We start from the raw sequence: 20,619 nt of genomic DNA on the forward strand, positions 1-20,619 counted from the left end.
CACATTAATTTGTATCTGTCAAAGTAAAAAAAATACACTCATATCAACCTATAAAATTTGAAGTTACACTTTAAAAAAAAAATTTTTTTTTATTTATTGATTTCAGAGAGAGAGGAAGGGAGAGAGACAGAAACATGGATCTACCTCTGTAGGTTCCCTGGTCGGGGACTGAACCGGCAACCTTTAGCACCAGGAGGATGCTCGAACCAACCGAGCCTGCAGCCAGGGCACAGTTATCATTTTAATTTTTTTTGAAAAACATCATAATGTTTGTAAAAAAGAACTAATCTGTAATTCTAAAGTAAAATTAGAAAATAATATGGAACAGTTTATTTTACAAAGGAGAAAATAAAGTAAAAGAATGTTTCAAGTAAAGAAATATGCAGGAGGTCTGTAACAGAGTAGGACAGTCCTACTCGGGGCACATGATGAGATGGCAAGCTTATCTGGAAAAGACAATGCTGGGAAAACACAGGGCAGCAGGAAGAGAGGAAGACTAAAAATGAGATGGGTCAATTCCTTCAAAAACCATAGGAGGAGTCTACAGGAGCTGAGCAGAGCTGCTGAGGACAGGCCATTGTGGACATCACTCATTCACAGAGATGTCACGAGTCACAGCTGACTCACAGGTAAGTAACTTACACAGAAGCTCTAGCATTTTAGCACATGTGCTGACCTGCATTTAGGATAGCCCTGAATCAAGTACTACTTCACACCAATTGTGGCAGAAAGAAAAGCATAAATAAAAGCCTGCACTAATAACTATATTGGCCAATTACCAAAAATAGATAACAAGAATCATAAAATTTTAAATTAATACTAACTTGATGAGGTTAGCATCAAAATTAAGGTATAATTTCAAAGGATTGAGCAGGAGGGTGAACAATCCCCTTGCGAGTATGCAAAGGAACTACAAGCAATAACAGGTTAGCACCCAAGAAAATTAGACTGAATAAATTTTGTATTGAATATTGCATAAGGAATGCAGGTTAATCTACATTCAATTTGAATCCTACAGAAATGAGGAAATCCAATTATTTTCAGCTAAACTGCATCGGCCTTTTATAGCCCTCTACAATGAATGAGTACTTTGGTCCTATAAGAATGTAACCTATACATGAGCTCCTCATTTTTAAGGGCCTTTTTTTTTTAACCTACGTGATGATTGAGACAGAAGGTAGATGAAATAAATTCAACTTATTTTTAAGGAGACCTTCTGTCCACAACCCTAGTAAAATGCTTAGTGGGAGAGAGGTTGAAACACATCAAGTTAAATGATACCCTGTGGTCTTTTTTGAGAGCTCTCTGTGGATCTAACTTTTCTATGCTGTTTCTGGTTCTGCAGATATCTGGTATCCCACATCATAAAAGGAAAACATTTTGCATACCAAAACAAGAGCTATCCTATCATTTCACTCTAAAGAAAAAGGTAGTGCTCACAATCTGAAAAAACTCTTAAATTGTGGATCTCTGCTACTTATCTAAGGTCAGGCCCCAGGTAATCCAGAATGTTCCAACAATCACAAGCTGGCCCATGCTTCCTACAGCAATGGCTTTGATGCTTTGTTTTGTTTTTTAAACTACAATACACAATGGGAAATAACATTTTATATGACCCAGTATATCCAGTATTTAGCAGAAACACTATTTCAGGAAACATTTGACCTTGTTATATACACTGCTCTCTTAACTTGCTTTTCTATTCCACTTTTAAAATATGCTGGTCTTGAGCTGTTAAACTGATTTCATGGCCCACTAATTGGTTAAGACTTAGTTTGAAACACACTGTCCTTGAGGATACTGGCTGATATTGACAGAAGGTAAACAGTAATGGCCTTGGAGCCCGAACAGATCTCTCAGAATTGTGTTGGGTGGGGCACGGAAGCAGTCCCACATGGCGCTTCCTCTTTCAGGATATCCAGTGCACACTGGTCAGCTACAACAGGCAAGCTAACCTAGCATGTTCCCCCAATCTGCTTGGCCTGCAGGGTCCACCGATGATCGGATAAGTGAGGTACAGAAAATTCAGCACTGCATACACTCTTCATTTTTTACTCTTAGGTCTCATTTCTTTAACCCTGCCAGTAAGTCTCCTTCCCAGGCTCGCAGCAAATGACTAATCATAAAGGAATGTCTGATGTCACAAGCCAAAAAGTCCTGGCAAACTTCATTAAAAGTCCCTCCTTGGTCCAGCAGCTGATGGGCTAATGCCCCATGATCCTTCCCACTCCCCCTCCCCCAAACCCTTAAAACCCAGTCCCAGGCTGTGTCTGGCGCACAACTCTCCCTTATGAGTCAGCCCGGCAGGGTTCCTTTCTTCCTTTTAATAAAGCCTGTTACTCTGGTCTTTTCGGACTCCCATGGATTCCAACATTTACCAGACAGAAACAGAATGCTATTTGTAGGATATTTCCATAGGTGCATATGGAGTCACTGGCATAATATTAGTTACTACCATCAAAAAAAAAAAAAGAGAACTAATCATGATAGAAAAAGATAAGAACAATTTCTTATTTGAGGCCACAGGATAGTTGGAATGGATTGGGACTATGGAGGAAAAAGGACCAGGGAAGAACCACGTATCACTGGTAATGGTTTTTTAGGGATCAGAAAATTCTTCAGGTGTACTCAGCTGAGGACAGGAAATATTCCAAAGTCTTTGCAACAGTAGGCTAGAAGCAGCCAATACATACATTATAATAGGGAAGTCACTGTAAAAGTGCACATGTTCTTTGGTTCAGAGTATTTTGTAAATGTGAAAAATCACAAGCTTCTTTTGGTACAAGAAATCAAGGTTGCTATTTCTAATGATCATAGTTTTCTGAAGAAGAGTTGGAAGGTAATAGACACTCTGCCTTGTGTTTTACACAATAATCACAGACCATTATATTATATATGCTGTGCTAAAATTAAGGTCCTAGGGCTATAGCTAACAAGTAATGCAAAGAAAAACAGTGACATAATATGCAGGACCTCATTCCATAGCAACTACCAAACAGTAAGTTTAAAGTTCTCAAGCAGAATGTCATTAAATTAAGTAAAATATAATCCAGGGCAGATTGTTTTCAAATAACATTATGGACTCTGTAATATTCAAGAAAACAATATAGAATCAAACACATAATTCTAAAATGTTAAAAATGCTAAAAAGACTGACACATCTTATCTACTGATATTCTTTGCTTTGATGAAGACAACCTTCTAAGACAATTGAAAGCTACTGCTCTTGCCACTGTGGGTTTTACTTTAGAAACAGAAGTGACGGGAGGTACTGGCAGGTAGATGACTGTAGAGAAAGAAGAAGAAAAGACATTTGTAGGTTTGTGTTGGTGAGGAAACAGGGAGGATAGGCGTAGTGGCTCTGGATGAGGAAGTTACCAGGCCCACTCCTGTTAGCCTTCACAGATACTGGAAGAAGTGCTGAGCTACTCTTTTAGGTTTTTTCCCTTTTACCATCGGACGCCCAAGGATTTTTGCACCTATATATTATTTTTCTGAGAATAAAATCATGAAACTGGAGTAGGTGATGAAGTATTTAGCTAATGGCATTGAATGGAAGTCCAGTACAGTAACATTTCGAATAAGGACAACTGGTTGAGTTTTCCGAATGCCTCCACTCTTAGGTTTAATTCGATGTGCAAAACTGGAGGAGCTCAGCAACAAAGAAAATGTACGTCACCGTGAACAAAGGTCATAAGGGAGAGCAAAGAGTATCACATGAAATTTGTCACCTTCTGATTCAATTTATGTTCCCCAAAGGAAAAAGCATTCTGGGCGCAACTATTGATAAGAAACAATGTGTTTTTATAATCCAAGGAAAAACAAAAGTAGTGCATAGCAGGATTTGGTCAGGAAGAAATATAATTACAGTCTCGCATGCTGTTTATATTAGCTTTTACAACAAAGCAAAGGTTTGAGGAACCTGAGGAGCAATTCACAACCATTTACTATAGAGTCTCCAATTCCAAAAACAGTTTATAATAATGTTATGGCACATACAACATGCATCAAGTACTCTATTACTTAATAACTAAATAAGACACAACATCATCCTCTTCATGATTCACAATCATATATTCATCTTCTTTCACTTGAGAAAGTCCATTAATATTAAGGTTTTAAAATAAAAACCAAGGGAAAAAACCCCACAACCTTAATTTTACTAACATGCCCCGTGATTTTGTTCTGATGAGCTATACATTAAAAAAGAGGATTCTCATTTGAGTAACTGTAGAGAAAGTAAACCAGAAATTCCCAATCTGTTACACGACAGGTTATTGGGTTATACCTTAGGGCAGTGGTCCCCAACCCCCGGGCCACGGACCGGTACCAGTCCGCAGAGAAAGAATAAATAACTTACATTATTTCCGTTTTACTTAGATTTAAGTCTGAACGATGTTTTATTTTTTAAAAATGACCAGATTCCCTCTGTTACATCCATCTAAGACTCACTCTTGACGCTTGTCTCGGTCACGTGATACATTTATCCATCCCACCCTAAAGGCCAGTCCATGAAAATATTTTCTGATATTAAACCGGTCTGTGGCCCAAAAAAAGTTGGGGACCACTGCCTTAGGGTACACACATTTATTGTGAAAAGGGCTATCTGTTCTGAAGCATAACTCCTGTTTAAGATGGTGGGAATTTTATTTCATATTGCCAGTGAGTGAAATCTGATATTGTTAAGGCTTCAGGAATTTTCCTCTAAAGTAAGCAATCTGTTAAAACATGACCTAGGAAAACCAAGCAGATCTCATGAAGATGGCTTGAGGAAGTATTTCTAAGGCTTCAGAGTTCTGAGAAGGGTTTTTCTCTTTTGGGGTTTGACATTCATTCTGCAAGCCTTTCTGAAGATGAGGCTTGAAAGGGTATTATTTAATCTGTATTATATTACATATAAAAAGATTGTTTTTTATATTCATGCTGTGCATTTGAAGTATAATTCAAACCTATCCTTTATAAAAATAAGGAAAATAATATCAAAATATTTATCTATAAAAACTTCATGTTTCTAAAGAAACCATCATGAAAGTTCTCTTGATACCACTGAGACAATGTTTGATTTGATCACTGATTTGATCGGTCCCATCACTTTTTCAGGGAGTTTGAAGTGAGCTTCAGAAATTTCAAGTGTAAACGAGGAACATTAAACTTAGCTCCATATAAGAAGGCTAAGTATGAGCAATTTGTCCACCATTGCAGAGTCACCTGGAACAAATATTTAAGATTTATAAAAGACATATTTCTTTTATAAAGTAATTAGAATTTTAACTTGATGCATAATTTAAGTTAGAAACCAGATGGAGCCCCAAAGAGTTGAAATATTTTAATCACATAGCTGTTACTTGATTCTAACTGATCCATACACACATACACATATACACTTAAAATTACTTCTGTAGTACTCCCAAACAGGTTTGGGGGTACACGGTGGAAACTGTAATGATTAGTTACTGTGTGTCTTCAGGCAGTGTTCTCCATCAGAGGCTTGGGGAAGGCTCTCTTGCTTCTTCTAGCTTTGTGAGAATCCACTGTTATAAGGAAAGAAACAAGTATTTACTTACTTCAATGAACTTGCAAGGAAACTCAAACTGTAATGAATGGAAATCTAGAAGTTGGCTTTTCAGTTTACTTAGGTGTATACTCACAGTCAATAATTAAATTCATCCTGCATAAGAGATTTAACTTGCTTAAATGGCCGAGATGGCTCAGGGTCAATACTATTGAGTTTTATTTAACAATAAGAATAATGTTTTTCTAAGGTGATTGAATTTGAATGTCCATCTTCAGAACAAGAAGAGTAAAATGACCCATCCCGAGAGAAAGGGTAATTTGGCAGCGGTACTGAATAACTCGGGCATAGTGTGAAAATCAGCTACGCAAAATTTCTTCCAACCTATGCCAATTCTGTATCACAAACCTTTATGATTCCATAAATGACTGAGTAGGAACAACTATATTTTCTACAGTGCATAGCAATAGCAACATTCTTGAGCATTTTAGGTGTTCTCATAATAAAGTATTTTCTATTTTGAAAAGATCTGAAATCACAAACATAAAATGCAAATGTAATGTAAATCTTTCTATCAGTAATGTCTATTATCTTTGGGCCTGTATGACAGATGAAAGCCTTGGAGGTGATACAGGGATTATCCCATCATGAAAAACTTTGGCAGAGTTTTCTGTGCTTCTTTAACTTAAGAAGAACCTAATGGGAATAGCTCTAGGCTAAGGATAAAAAGAGAACTAAGCTCAGTAGCCATCTCTAGGTATTTCTGGCGGAGAATGAGGATTAAAAACAAACCTTTGGGATAAAATAACACGTGCCAGAGATTAAATGGAAAACTTATTACAGAGAAACTGAAATAGCTTGTAATGTCCTTCAGCAACATCAAAGAAGATGGCTTGGAAGCCATGCTGTTATCATGCTCCAGCCTATCTCCCTATTCCAGGCAATAAGCACATAGTCACTTTATTCCTCCTCTTTGTAACATGTCCCCTTTCTACCGTTAGTAGCCAGTGCTGCCTATTATATCACAGTATCTGGATAGAAAATTACATGGCACATGCTAAATGATCCAAGGTTCCTGGTTTGGGGTCCAGATGTGACAAATCAACTGGGAAATAGTCATACCCAGCCAGGACCAACACAGTATGAGCGCAGGACGCCCAAGGGTTCAGTAAAGGAGCCTTGTGCTCTTATTATAAGTTTCATGACACAGGGAGTAAAATTCAGTATCAGAAATAGCATCTAAGTAGGCCCTGGCCAGTTGGCTCAGCGGTAGAGCGTCGGCCTGGCGTGCAGGGGACCCAGGTTCGATTCCTGGCCAGGGCACACAGGAGAAGCGCCCATTTGCTTCTCCACCCCCGCCCCTCCTTCCTCTCTGTCTCTCTCTTCCCCTCCCACAGCCAAGGCTCCATTGGAGCAAAGATGGCCCGGGTGCTGGGGATGGCTCCTTGGCTTCTGCCCCAGGCGCTAGAGTGGCTCTGGTCTTGGCAGAGCATCAACCCCCTGGTGGGCAGAGCATCGCCCCTGGTGGGCGTGCCGGGTGGATCCCGGTCAGGCGCATGCAGGAGTCTGTCTGACTGTCTCTCCCCATTTCCAGCTTCAGAAAAATACAAAAAAAAAAAAAAAAAAAAAAAAGAAATAGCATCTAAGTTGTGATTAACAGGGTAAGATAATCAGTTCCTAGTTTTCCCTTTCTTGTCAGTACACATTTTTGTAGTTGCCACAACCCTTAAAGTATGCATGATCTTTTTAGTTTACATCATTTACATTTTAAGGAAACTGAGGTTAAGTTGACTTCCCCAAGGTCAGAAACAGAATCTATCAGTATTCAAACCCAGATTTTCTGACTGTAGGCTTGGCTCCTTTCGTTATATGCCAGGCTATAGTAATTTAAAAAAATCATCTATACAGTAGAGAAATCTACAGTGTGGGCCCATCCTTTCCCTGCTAGAGCTGGTAGATTAGCATTAGAATGAAATAATTTCTTTTGTTTGACTTTTATTATTTTAAAAGTATTATAGTTAGAATTTAAAATAAGATGGAGCCATTTGACATGAAAAGAAATTAGGTGTGTTGAATTCAAGCTAATAAAAAGTAGTTTTGAAAAATATTATCTAGTTACATATATTAAAACTGCCAAAACACAAAAACATAATTAAAAACAAAATTTATCTGCCTTAAACAACAGTCCAACTTTCATGACTTTGAAAAGTGAAGCTGCTCTCTGTTTCTGTAAAAATTCATTATATTTACCTTAGCATCCTCTGGGGTCTTGAAGTTAATTATTTTTCCAAACTCTTTGGCATGGAATACAGACTTCACCCGTTCCTGTGAACAAAATAAGTGACTTCATAAAAATGAAAATCCAGTTGTAGAAATATGATAAAGAAAAGGCACAGGATTTTGGACATCAGTGCTTATGGTGTGCATTTCACACAAATCATACACCTTAAAAAAAGCCAAGAATGGACAACCAAGAAGAACCAAATAGAAACAGAAAAGAAAAAGACTATACTAACAGATCAATTGTCACTAAACCTAAGTTAATTTAAAATTCACTTGCCTGAACAGGTGATGGCACAGCGGATAGAACATTGACTTAGGACACTGAGATCCTATGTTTGAAACACTGAGGTTGCTGCCTTGAGCAATGGCTCATCCAGTTTGAGTATGGGCTCACCAGCTTGAACGTGGGGTCGCTGCTTGAGCATTGGATCATAGACACAACCCCATGGTCACTGGCTTGAGCCCAAGGTTGCTGGCTTGAGCAAGGGGTCACTGGCTGGAGACCCCAGTCAGGCACATATGATAAAGCAATCAATGAATAAGTATAGTGTCACAACAAGTTGATGCTTCTCATCTCTCTCCCTTCCTGTCTGTCCCTGTCTGCCCCATCTCCACCTCCATCTCTTGTTAAAATAAATAAATAATTTTTAAAATTTCACTTTAGGTGAATTTTATTGCTTAAAGCTATAAAAGGTTTATACAGAAAATGGAAGGAGATAAGTGGGGGAAGTCCTACTGTTTTTCTCTTCAAAACACTTCCCATATAGTTCTTGATATCTGGCCATGGAATAATGATGACTTAAGCTCAAAAACAATACATATGTATGTGTGTACATACACACATGTTTATGGGGGCTGTGTATGGTTGTATGTATACATGTAACTTCTGACATTTTAAACCAGGCCTTCAGTAAGAATGTAGCTTAAGGATCAATGAAATCAGAGTGGGTCCTAGATCCTATATGATTGCCTTCCACTTTTACACTTCTTCAGTATTCTGATCAGCATTTGTGAGAACTGTCTCATGGTAGAGGGTGGTATTTACCACTATTAACTATAGGTAGAAGCACAGAAGATGCAATGTGGAGGTTTTTACTAGTCTAACAATTCCTACAAGTCATTCCAATATCATTGCAAATATAGACTCCAGAAGAAATCATACTATTTTATGTAAAAAAAAAAAAAAGGTAACTACTAATACAATGTCTCAAGAATAAGTAGAAGGGAAAGAAATAAAAAAGATAAGAAGGTTATTCTTGGAGAGAGAAACATGCATGGAAAGAAGCAGGAAAGCAGTCTAGGGCAGACCAGAAGTTGACAGCCACCACACATTATTTCATATACAGTATTGGCCACAGGGCCTTTCATTTTCTGAGTGAATTAGAGAAATTCTTAGTGGGAAAAGCTGGTCTAACATCCCCAACAACTAAAATCCTGTCAACTCCTTCATATCTATGGAATGAATGGAAAGATTAGAAAAACGGTCTGCAGTGGTTACAAGTCTTGCTCTGTAGGCTAGCCCAGAAGACATCTGTTGTTTCTGCCTGCTTGTGTCCAATGTCCCTTACTCCAGTAGCAACTTTCTGAATCTCTTTCAGGTAAGTATTTTTCCCCTTCTCTCACTCCAATACATCAGAGACAGCAGACCCTTCCTTGTCAGAAGCACCATGGTGACCATAGTGATTGATAAAGGAATAAGCAAGTGAACAAAGGTGGCCCAATGAGAAGCTCTCAGGAACTTCTATTGGCCATCTTGTCACCAAAGAATAGCCTGCCTGAGAATGAAGCCAACAATGAAGAAAGTGTAACCTCGAGACGGGAGTGGTAAAGAAGAGGGTGGTAATGAAGGAGGTGAGGAAGGGAGGAAGAATAATTGCAAATGACATCATTTGAGCATATCTAGTTATAAAATGTAGACTTAGACTTATTAGTTACAGGAATCAATTGAATTGCCCAAAATAAAAACAAAAATAACAAAGAATAAACTTACCCAGTTGAGTCATAATATAGATATTTCCTGGTTTAAAATGTCAGAAGTTACATGTATACATAAAACCTAGATATTTCCTAATACAGATATTTCCTAATATAGATATTTCCAAAGTGGCCCTACACATACATTTATCTGGTCAGTTATATTGAGGCCAAATACATTACCACATATACCTACTATATCACTACACCTATATCCAACTACATCCTATAATACCTAGTACAGTCATTACAACTTACAACAGATATTGAGTCTCTACTGATTTACCAAATGATTAGAAATTCACTGTATTTTATATCAATGTCCACATACCAGGCATTGTGCTAGCCGCTGGTAATTAAAATACAGAAATGGTCTCTACAAGATTATAACTGAATTGGGAAGACACTATCTATAAAAAGAGAAGATACTATCAATTATCAGCTGTTATTTTCAAGTGTCCTTTTGTGATATTTTCAAGGAGAAACATTCTTGACGGATTTTGAAGTATACACGTGATTTTCTCATGTTAATGCCTTGGACAGCAGTGAGAAGGTAAGGTTCTATTACTGGGACACCAGGGGTGTTTTTGTCAATGTAATAGCACATAACATAGCATATTTTTTCTTGCCCTTTCTTTTCTTTAAACCTGTGTAAGACAGCAGGTATAAAGGAAAACCAACGTAGACAAAACAACATCTATAAAAGAGAAAAAGCTTATAAAAGTAAAGAGGACTATTTCAATGTATTATTTTCAGTTCTAAGTTTTCAAAAAGAATCTATTCAACATACCTTTGCTTCAATGCGCAATCTTCTCCCATGAACAATGAATGGCTCTTTGGTGAACTCATCAAAACTGTACTGCCATTCACATGTAAGCTGTCCAAATGTTCCTTTCGTTACAAACAATACACCACTGCAAAAACAAAACCCAAACAACAAACCCCACTTAAAAACTGAGGCACACCCAACAATATCAGGATACACACATTCTTTGCAAGTGCACATAGAACATTCACTGTGACTATATTCTGGATCATAAAAAACCTTAATAAATTAAAAAGAACTGAAATCTCACAAACTCTGTTTCCAGATCACGATGAAATTAAACCAGAAACCAATAACAGAAAAATAAGAATATTTCTAAATGCTTGAAAATTAGTGTATTTCTAAATAATCCATGGGTCAAAGAATCTGAAAGGAAACTGAAAAATATTTAGAACTGAATGAGAATGAAAATATGTCATAATCAAATTTGTGGGAAGTAGCTTAAGCAATGTTAGTGGGGAATTTATAGCACAATATACAATATTAGAAAAAAAATAAAGTAGTTATTATGTCAAATGTATATAACATACTTTATAAGAAATAAGAAAAAAATTGCAGAACCAATCAACCAATATTTTGGGGAACTTTTATGTAATTAATACTTTAGAATAAATGCTTTTATTACTAAGGCTCCATTTAATATGCTTACCAACCTACATCAGAAAGAGGCTTTTTTTTTTTTTTTTTTTTTTTTTTTTTAGCAATAGAGATAGATGGGATGGACAGACAGACAGACAGACAGGAAGGGAGAGAGATGAGAAGCAACAACTCATAGTTGCAGCATCTTAGTTGTGCACAGATTGCTTTATCATATGTGCCTTGATTGGGGGGGGGGAGCTCCAGCTGAACCCGTGACTCCTTGCTCGAGCCAGTAACCTTGGGCTCAAGCCAGTTACCTATGGGCTCAAGCCAGTGACCACGGGGTTTTGAACCTGGGTCCTTAGCATCCCAGGTTGACACTCTATCCATTGTGCCACTGCCTGGTCAGGCAGGAGGCTTTTAAAATTAATTATTGTTTCCCCCATTATAAGGGAAAAAATAAAGCAGTAAAAATGCATTGCCTTAATAATTCTATTTAATCCTCCCTTCAAAGGCCTCTTTCCCAATTCTTTCTTCTTGCTGAGACATCAATTGTAGGTATAACCTACAATTAACCAGAGGTTTCTTTAAGTAACATATATGTTAAGGAATTGAGTTAAAGAAAAATTAAGATCCTGGCTGGAACGGAAAAGAAAACTAATCAGGATTTATAACTCTCACCTCAATCTTCTGTCTGATGCCCTTCAACCAATCCTGGATGAGAGGGGCTGTGGAACAAACCTACTGGTCCTCTAGTTGAGAATATCTCCAAGCATGTGAATAATCAGTTAGGCTAATCCTATAGCAGGTATCTAGTACTCCCTCTCCCGAGTCAAAGACCTTTATATCCTCAAATTTGAAACTTGGAAAGAAAATCCTAAGAATAAAGATTATCTTTCAATCAATTACAACTAAATCACTTCTCTTACTCTGTCAAGGTTTATGTGAACTCATTGAAAGAGTTCTACTATGTCAAAAGAAGGTAATTTTTTTTAAATGTTACAAGATTCGTAAACTAATTCATGATGCAACCGACTCTGGTTTAATGAATTACCCTTCCTTTAATCAATGGAGAGGGTTAAAAAATTAATTGAAAACTGCTATGAACAAAATAACTGCTCAAGCATTGTCTGTAACTAAAAAAGTTTAGAAACAATTTAGATATCAATGACAGTACAGACTACTAAATCAACACTAGGCAGTCATTTACAAATAAGAGATTTCTAATTGCTGACAAGAATAATCTTCAAGACAAAGATCTTAAGTAAAATATTAAAACAAAGTACAGAATTATATGTATAATAGATTTCCATTTACATTAAAATATGGATATATGTATGTATGCTGGCATAGGCAAAGAATATTTTAGGAAGGATTTGAAGGAAACAAGTAAAAGTAGTTGTTTCTTGGAACAGGAATAGAGGAGCTGGTTTTTGGGATGGAATGAAGACTGACTTTTACTTGAATACCTTTTAATACTGTGTGAGTTTTCTTCTTTGTGTTACTTTTTGTATAAGAAAAGTAAGGTAAGACTATAAATTTTAGACTCAAAAATTATTAAAATTAAAAACATTAAAAATGACTAAGTTCAATAGTCAATTTGAATTAACAAGATTTTTATATAACTTCACCTTCTTGAAAGTGCACAAAACCACATAAAGTTAATAGACCACTCCTTTTTATGTAGCCATAAGCTCTGCCCCATAGCCGCATTTTCACTCTCTGCTACACAGAAATCTCCATATTAATACTGTACTTGCTCATTCTTTAAAAATAAAAAAGACTTGCAAAAACCTGGCCCTCTCAAGGTATGGCAGTGTCTTTTTGCATGCGCACTTCAACTATCTACAGACCTGAGGGTCTGGCTGTAGCTGGGAACATCCATATAAAAACTGATCTGACCCCAATGATTTAGCTCAGGTAGGACAGTAAGAAGCCACGAAAATTCCTGACAAGTGGAATGGGGAAACTGAGACAGAAAGATAATGCAAACTGGCCTCACCCAGCACCCTGACTTAGCTGCTTCCTCCTCCCTTGCATAACACTCTCTTAAGCATTAAACCCTCAAGACACTGAAGTTCGATCAGCACCATATAATCTTAAGAACAAAGCCTCAGGTCTGTTGATCACAGAGACAGAGTTTTGGTTAAACTAGAAATAATATCTAGGCTTCAGTTGTGTTTCAGCTCCAGGCCCAGAAAACTAGCAAAACCAGATGAAGCCCCACCATGGCTGGCATAAGGACCAAATGCAATGACCAATGACCCCTACCCTAGCCTAGTGCTCCCCAATCAGTAGATACCATGATCCTGATCCTACACGCACTTTCTGATGACTCAGCACATTAAAGAACACACTTGGAAAGCTGATATTGTACTGAGATCCTCCCGGGACTTCTCTTAAAATTTGTGCCTTTAGAAAACAGTTAAAAAATCATTAAGACCAAAGAGCCAGTGTGCACCCTCTCTCTAGAACATGTCAGTATCATCTTTCTTCAGGTGTATATTTTTGCTTTCTATCTCCTAAGCTCTAAGGCACCTTCTTTGCACCTGTAACTTGTTTCCTGAGTCCACACAGCCCACCTGGCTCTCTGCTTCTGCCTCTGTGATGTTCTCTCTAAAAGGCCAAGGCAGTTCTCTGAACCTTCTTTTTGAGTGTACTTTCATTTTGCATGCTAAATACTCTTCCTCTTGCACTAGAGTTTTTTTTTGTTTGTTTTTTTTGTGACACACCAGGGAGAGGGACAGATAGGAACAGACAGACAGGAAGAGAGAGAAATGAGAATAATCAGTTCTTCATTGCAGTTCCTTAGTTGTTCACTGACTGCTTTCTCACATGTGCCCTGACCAACAGGCCACAGCAGAGTGAGTGACCCCCCCATTCAAGCTAACAACCTTGGGCTCAAGCCAGCAACCATGGGATCATGTCCACGATTCCACATTCAAGACACCGACCCCATGCTCAAGCTGGTGAACTCGCACTCAAGCCGGATGAGCCTGTGTGCAAGCCAGCAACCTTGGGGCCTCGAACCTGGGTCTTCTGCATCCCAGTCCAATACTCCACCCCCTGTGCCACTGCCTGGTCAGGCTTGCACAAGAGTTCTTGACTCTGAATTCTTTCTTTGCCAAATGCAAGAACTGATAGCTGACTTTGCTACTAACATGTCTACTTATGTGAGTGAATCCCTATGTATCCTAATGAAAAGATCCCACCGATAGACTACTGACTTGTGGGCTAACTTGAAATTGTGTTCTTTTTCAAAGAGAACAGTACTGACCTACCTTTGAGAATACAGTTTCATTGAAATATCTGTATCAGTCTGAATTGGCTGAAATAAATTCTAAATTACTAATTAATAACTAGGTCTGTACAATGCTATATATTTATCTGTATTCAAGCACAAAGCTAAACATGAATTTATGTACGGTTCTAGGTTTGAGAGCAAAGAGGACCAGAGTTAGCAGGAGTCAGTGTGAATATCTGGAACAAAAGCTGAGCAACACCTGCTTCACTTCATGAGTGGCTGTCAGTTAACCCCTTACAAATTACATCAGAGAAAGAAAGTTACCTTTTGGTTATCATTAACATATCTGTTTTATTGATCATAGCATGGGTAAAATATTTGTATTTTGCAAATCTTCCATTTTCCATGACCTAAAAAAGGTGAGAGAAAATCAGCAATTATTCCAATTGTAATGTAAATAATACATTATGGTCTTCTAAAATCATTTCTCAGTGGGGGTAAGTCATTAACATATTTATATAGCAAATAAATAATCAGAAAATTGAATATTTATAAAATTATTGCTGCTTTCTTTTTAAAAGCACCTATTTGCTTCATTCAGATTACTCAATTGCAGCTATACCAATCTTTAATGCTGGATTTTTAGAAGGTATTATTAACACTGTACAAAGTTTAAATTAAGCCAGTAAGTTTACTATTAAACTATCACATTCATTTTGTCTTGGAAAATATATTAATATTTGATCACATGTAAACACACATATTTAAACATATGTATCACATAAACTACTTTTAGTTTTCACCTCATCTCTTCCCTGGAATTTCTCTAAAATATGCTTTCCTCTGTAAATCTCACAACTCATTCAAAAAAAAAAAAAAAAAAAAAGTAGTGTTTCTGGACAAACACCTAATTAACCTATGCAGTAGCCTTTAAGTTTATTTTGAAAACTGATGAAACACTGTCTTATCCATGACATTGTCAACAATCATCTGTCCCAAAATACATAAAGGTAACTATATAAATAAGAGATTTGATCATTTTAAATTCTTTTCTAAATACTATTTTCTCTGAGGATGAAGTTACTTTGGCTATTTAAAAAATATAGTAGTCTAGAGACTATTGTTTTTTTAAAAACAAGCATTGTAATTGTTACTAATATCCCTTAAGAAAAAATTAAAAATTTAGCTGAAATGTTAGATTTCTTGAAGAAATCCTGAGAGGATATAAGGATTTCAAAAACTTATGTTCCATGAGGCTATATCAAAACAAAAACACTAAAATTATTTTGCCTAGAAGAAAAGTAACAAATGACTTCATAATCTTGTAGAGAATTCTGATTGAATAGTCTTCATTTCTATTGCAGAGGAAGCTAAAACAACAACAGAAACAAAAGCAAAACAAAAAAAGCCAAATAAAACAGCAGGGGAGGCATACCAATTAATTTCATGGAAGAATTTTCTAACTTCAAAGATTATAATACGAGGAATGGGTATTTTCACTATTTCCTGCAGTAGGTAGAGCAAATAAACCCAAATTTCTTGAATTAAAATGAAGAAGGAATATAACCACAGATTCAGAAGAAATGAGTAAGAGCTATTAGATCACAAATTATGTAGACAAATTTGAAAAACTAGGTAAAATGGGTCATGTTTTAAGAAAATATAAATTATTAAGAGAAAGAAGCATCAAATTGTGGAGAAAAAGAGAACTTATTTGCAGATGAGATATATCTGATAAATCCAGGTACATAAAATCCAGTATCATTATTTTATAAACACAGTAATCCAAGTACATAAAATTCAGTATCATTATTTTATAAACACAGTAATTATCTTGAAAAATGGAAGGAGCCTGACCAGATGGTGGCTCATACCAGTGGATAGAGCATCGTACTAGGATGCAGAGGACTCAGAATCAAAATCTCCAGGTCACCGGCTTGAGCGCAGGCTCATCCGGCTTGAGTGTGGGATCATAGACATGACCCCATGGTTGCTGGATTGAGCCCAAGATCGCTGGCTTGAAGCCCAGGGTTGCTGGCTTGAGCAAGGGATCACTTGCTCTGTGTAACCCCCTGGTCAAGGCACATATGAGAAAGCAATCAGTGAACAAGTTAAGGTGCTACAATGAAGAATTGATGCTTCTCATCTTTCTCCCTTCCTGTCTGTCCCTATCTATCCCTTTCTCTGTCACACACACACGCACACACAGAAAAAAGAAAAATGGGAGGAAAAAAATTGTTTTACCAGTGTAATAAAAAAATTTACACATAAGTTTTAAAAAATAACATGCAGAATTTATCCGATAAAGCCTATAATACTATTGAGACTAATAACAAATTTTGAAAATGTAAATCAATGTCTTATTCTTGGATAGAAAAATTCATAATATAAAGACATTATCCTTGCATTTTTATATACATATACAGTCAATGTGATTCTAAGATGGTGTTTATTTTTGGGGGGGAAGGGAAACAGTGATTTGGAAAAATTTTACTAAAATTTATTTAGGAAAAAAAGTGATAATATCCAGTAAGTTATAAAAGGAGAATAAGAACTACTCCAGCAGACATTAATACAATTTACTAGTTGCAGTTGTAAACAGTGTTGTTTTTAAAATTTATTTGTTCATTTTTAGAGAGGAGAGAGGGGAGAGAAGAGAGAAAAGTGGGGAGAGAGAGGGAGAGAGGAGAGAGAAGGAGAGAAAAGGAGAGAGAGAAAGAGAGAAGAGAGGAAGGAGCAGGAAGCACCAACTCCCGTATGTGCCCTGACCAGGCAAGCCCAGGGTTTCGAACCAGTGACCTCATTAGGTCTATACTTTATCCACTGTGCCACCACAGGTCAGGCTGCAGTAGTGAAACAGATCAGGCCACAGTAGTAAAACAGCTTGATGCTGGTAGAAGTTATATACAGTCACATCACAGAAAGAATCCAGATTGCAGAAATTGACCAAAATGCACGTAAGACTTTATAAAATTCTATATTTACAAATATAGGAATTTATGAAATCAAAATAGCATTTCAAATTCCTGGGCAAAAGTGTGTATTATCAAATAAATGATGTTTCAGACAACTAGTTGGCTAAAGTTGGATCCCTACTTCTCTCTATATATCAAATTAATTCCACATGGATCACTTATTTAAGTATATAAAACAATACCACAGAGGTACTAAAATATAACATTTTAATAATCTTAAATTGGGAAAGGCTTAAATATAAAATGCAAAGTCAACAAAATTTAATGTGAAAAATTCCTAAGTACATGAAAATTAAATACTATTAAATGGTAAAACAATAACAGAGATAAAATAACACAAAAACCAAAGAATGTTTGGAAAATATTTGTCAATACAGAGATATAGAGCTAATTTAATAGCACAAAGAATTCTAGGAATATGAATAAACCTATATAAAAATGAGTAAATTAATAGAAAAATGTGTGAAGTTTATGAACAGGTAGATTAGCAAAACAAAATCTGACCAATAAACATGAGAAAACGTTCAACTTAATTCAAAATCAAGAAAATACAAATTAAACATACCCTTTGAGCTTGCAATTCCACTGCTAGAATTCATCTCATGAAAAATTATCACAAGTTACACATTTATAAATCTTCATGGTAATAATTGTGTTAAAGGCAAGAACTGCAAATGTTAATTGATAGGGAAATATTTAAGTAAATTATACGATAGCCATATAATGGGACACTGCAGTCAGGAAAAAAAAAGGTAGACGTGTACAGATACAAGAGAATTTCTAAGACATATTAAGTGAAATTACTGAGAATGAATGAGGAGCACAGAAACACATATATACTTATATATGCACAGAAAATTTCTGGAAGGGTTGGTGGTAACACACTGATCTGTTCATTATCTCTGGGCTTGGAAAGAGTAACAGTGGGGGTGGGCATGAAGCTTTATTTTTAACTTTACACCCTTTTGATCAAACTTAGAAACCCACAGAAAGTAGGAACTTGAAAGACAATGGTGTCAGAGTTTACTAATATCTGTAATTCCTGTCAGGTATGTCCCAAAACTTTGGAAAGAGAACAAAAGCTAGAAACTACTATGTAGAAAACACTGCTAACTCCCAAATTGAACAAATGCTATAAAGTAGGAGAGTTTTGTAACAAAAATATTTCTGAAAAAAATTAAAATATGAATAAACAAATATTAGGAACAAATCTCAAACATGGAAGGCTTTAAATTCCAAACAATATCCAGTTGTTCCTTGGTATCCACAGGGTATTGGTTCTGGAATTCCCTTCCACCATCAATGCCAACACCTACCAATGAGCAAGTCACTTCATTGGCCTTCCATATCTGTGGGTTCCATATCCTTGTACTCAATTCATTACGTGGTTGCTGGAACCAGCGAATCTGAAGGGTTCACTTTAAAGTGCTAATATTACTGGGAAATATATTTAAGAAAATTGAATAAAGAATAAGAATAGTGTGGCTAAAAACAAAAACAAAATTTGATTAACTCCTTTTCTTAAAGATCATGGGGGATAAAAGGAAAATGAAATTCATCTAGATGAAAGATGAAGCAAGAATGCTATAAACAAAATCTACTGGACAACAAATAAATGGTTTTACAGATTGGTTAGTTTGAATATTCAGAAGATGGTGCAAAAAGAGAAAAGGTTTAGGAACAGATTATAGCAAAACACTAAACCTTTAAAAACAAAAATATTCAGGCAGGTAATTAGAAATTAAAATAGCAAATGCTGCCATTTCTTATTTAGACAAATTGTTAAAAACAATCCTATCTTTAGAGAAGGTGTAATCAATAAGCTATGTGATTAAAGGTTATGGATGAAAAAGGGCTTACAGTTAACTGCAAATACAAAAGACTTTTAGGGCCACAGCCAGGAAAAACAGGCATTCAACCAACCTTCATGAGCAGCTATAGAAATTCATCACATCAAAGCTCAATTTCATATATATAATAGAATAAATACAGGCAAGAGCGAAAAAGTGATCTTTAACTTATTCTGTGAGGCAAGTTGGTTAAAAACAAAAAAATCTCACTGTCATCAAATCTGAAGAGGAATTAGCCCTTAATTAATCCCCCATACCTTTGACTCTTTCCTTACTAATGAGCTAGAACATTTGTCAGCCAAACTATGAACTATGCTGACAGCATAGATAGGGCAGGAAAACAGAGCATAACCCTGTGACATAAAATCAATTAAAATAAACTATTCCTTAAGAAATGTGGGCTGTTATCAACTGGTTCAGCTAAAACAGTCTGGAGAAAAGACAGAAATATGTCATGACATAATTATGTGCATTGACAACGAGACCATTAATTAACCTACCTAATACACTCTAGAAAAAGGGCCAGACTATTGCATTAGAAATAATCATGTCAGTGAGTAGCTACAAGTCTCTCTAATGCATTTCTAGCAGGACCTCTACGAGTAACGTTTATGACCCATGATAAAATATATACTTGAAAACATCTTATAAAATTCTATATAATTCAGAGCATTCTAAATAACTCTTTTATTGTTTCTATTGCTCACCAACTAGTGTGTGAAAATTGTCCTGGTATTTTAACTCAAGTATTCTATTAATCTTGAAAGGGAAAAGAAGGGTAAGATTTAATGATGCTTTTATCTTGAAGAGGAGACAAATACAGAATCTAAAATTTTATACTGATGACCAAGAATTAGCATAAACTGGTATTCATCTGGAATAGTGAAAATATAACAAGTTCTTATCAGACACTGATAACCATATACATTACTTCACTTGTTTGAACCTCAGTAATAGCATCAAGGTATACTTATCTTGGTGTTATGCATCTCACCATCAAGGGATTATAATTATCTCTATTTTACAGTCTGAAAACTGAAGTCAGACAAGCATAATAAAAGATTATAAAGTTAATAAAAGGAAAGGTTGGAAGTGAACTCAAGTTGACTTGGTTCCCAAATCCAGCCCTGAGACACAGGATATTGCTGCATATCAGATAATTTTGTCAAGATGAGCAGAGAAGAATTATATATTCCAGTAGATGCAGTGAGATTCCATTTTTGCAATTAATTGGAGTACAGGTTCAAATATCCCATAAGCTGTATCATATTTCTTGCAATGCTTCAATTTCATGAAGTACCTAGGGAAATATCTATTTCTTTGGAAGATTAGGCGTATCTTCTTATGTGTATTGATTCCTACCATTCCTCAGAGCC

The 20,619-nt window shown here is 36.2% G+C and overlaps 1 protein-coding gene across 2 annotated transcripts in view; it reads right to left on the minus strand.

Moving 5' to 3' along the window:
• Positions 1 to 4,171: 4,171 nt before the first annotated feature.
• VPS13A (vacuolar protein sorting 13 homolog A) overlaps positions 4,172 to 20,619 on the minus strand; it is a 244,743-nt gene continuing 228,295 nt past the window's right edge. For both annotated transcript variants that reach the window (XM_066367951.1, XM_066367950.1), the window contains exons 69-72: positions 14,743 to 14,828; positions 10,560 to 10,683; positions 7,763 to 7,837; positions 4,172 to 5,531 (exon numbers count right to left, since the gene is read on the minus strand). In XM_066367951.1, the coding sequence (XP_066224048.1) occupies positions 5,481 to 5,531; positions 7,763 to 7,837; positions 10,560 to 10,683; positions 14,743 to 14,828 (336 nt within the window). In that variant the 3' untranslated portion in view covers positions 4,172 to 5,480. The remainder of the gene's footprint in view (positions 5,532 to 7,762; positions 7,838 to 10,559; positions 10,684 to 14,742; positions 14,829 to 20,619) is intronic.

The sequence above is a fragment of the Saccopteryx leptura genome, chromosome 2 (assembly GCF_036850995.1).
Source record: "Saccopteryx leptura isolate mSacLep1 chromosome 2, mSacLep1_pri_phased_curated, whole genome shotgun sequence".
In the NCBI taxonomy this organism is placed as follows: domain Eukaryota; kingdom Metazoa; phylum Chordata; class Mammalia; order Chiroptera; family Emballonuridae; genus Saccopteryx; species Saccopteryx leptura.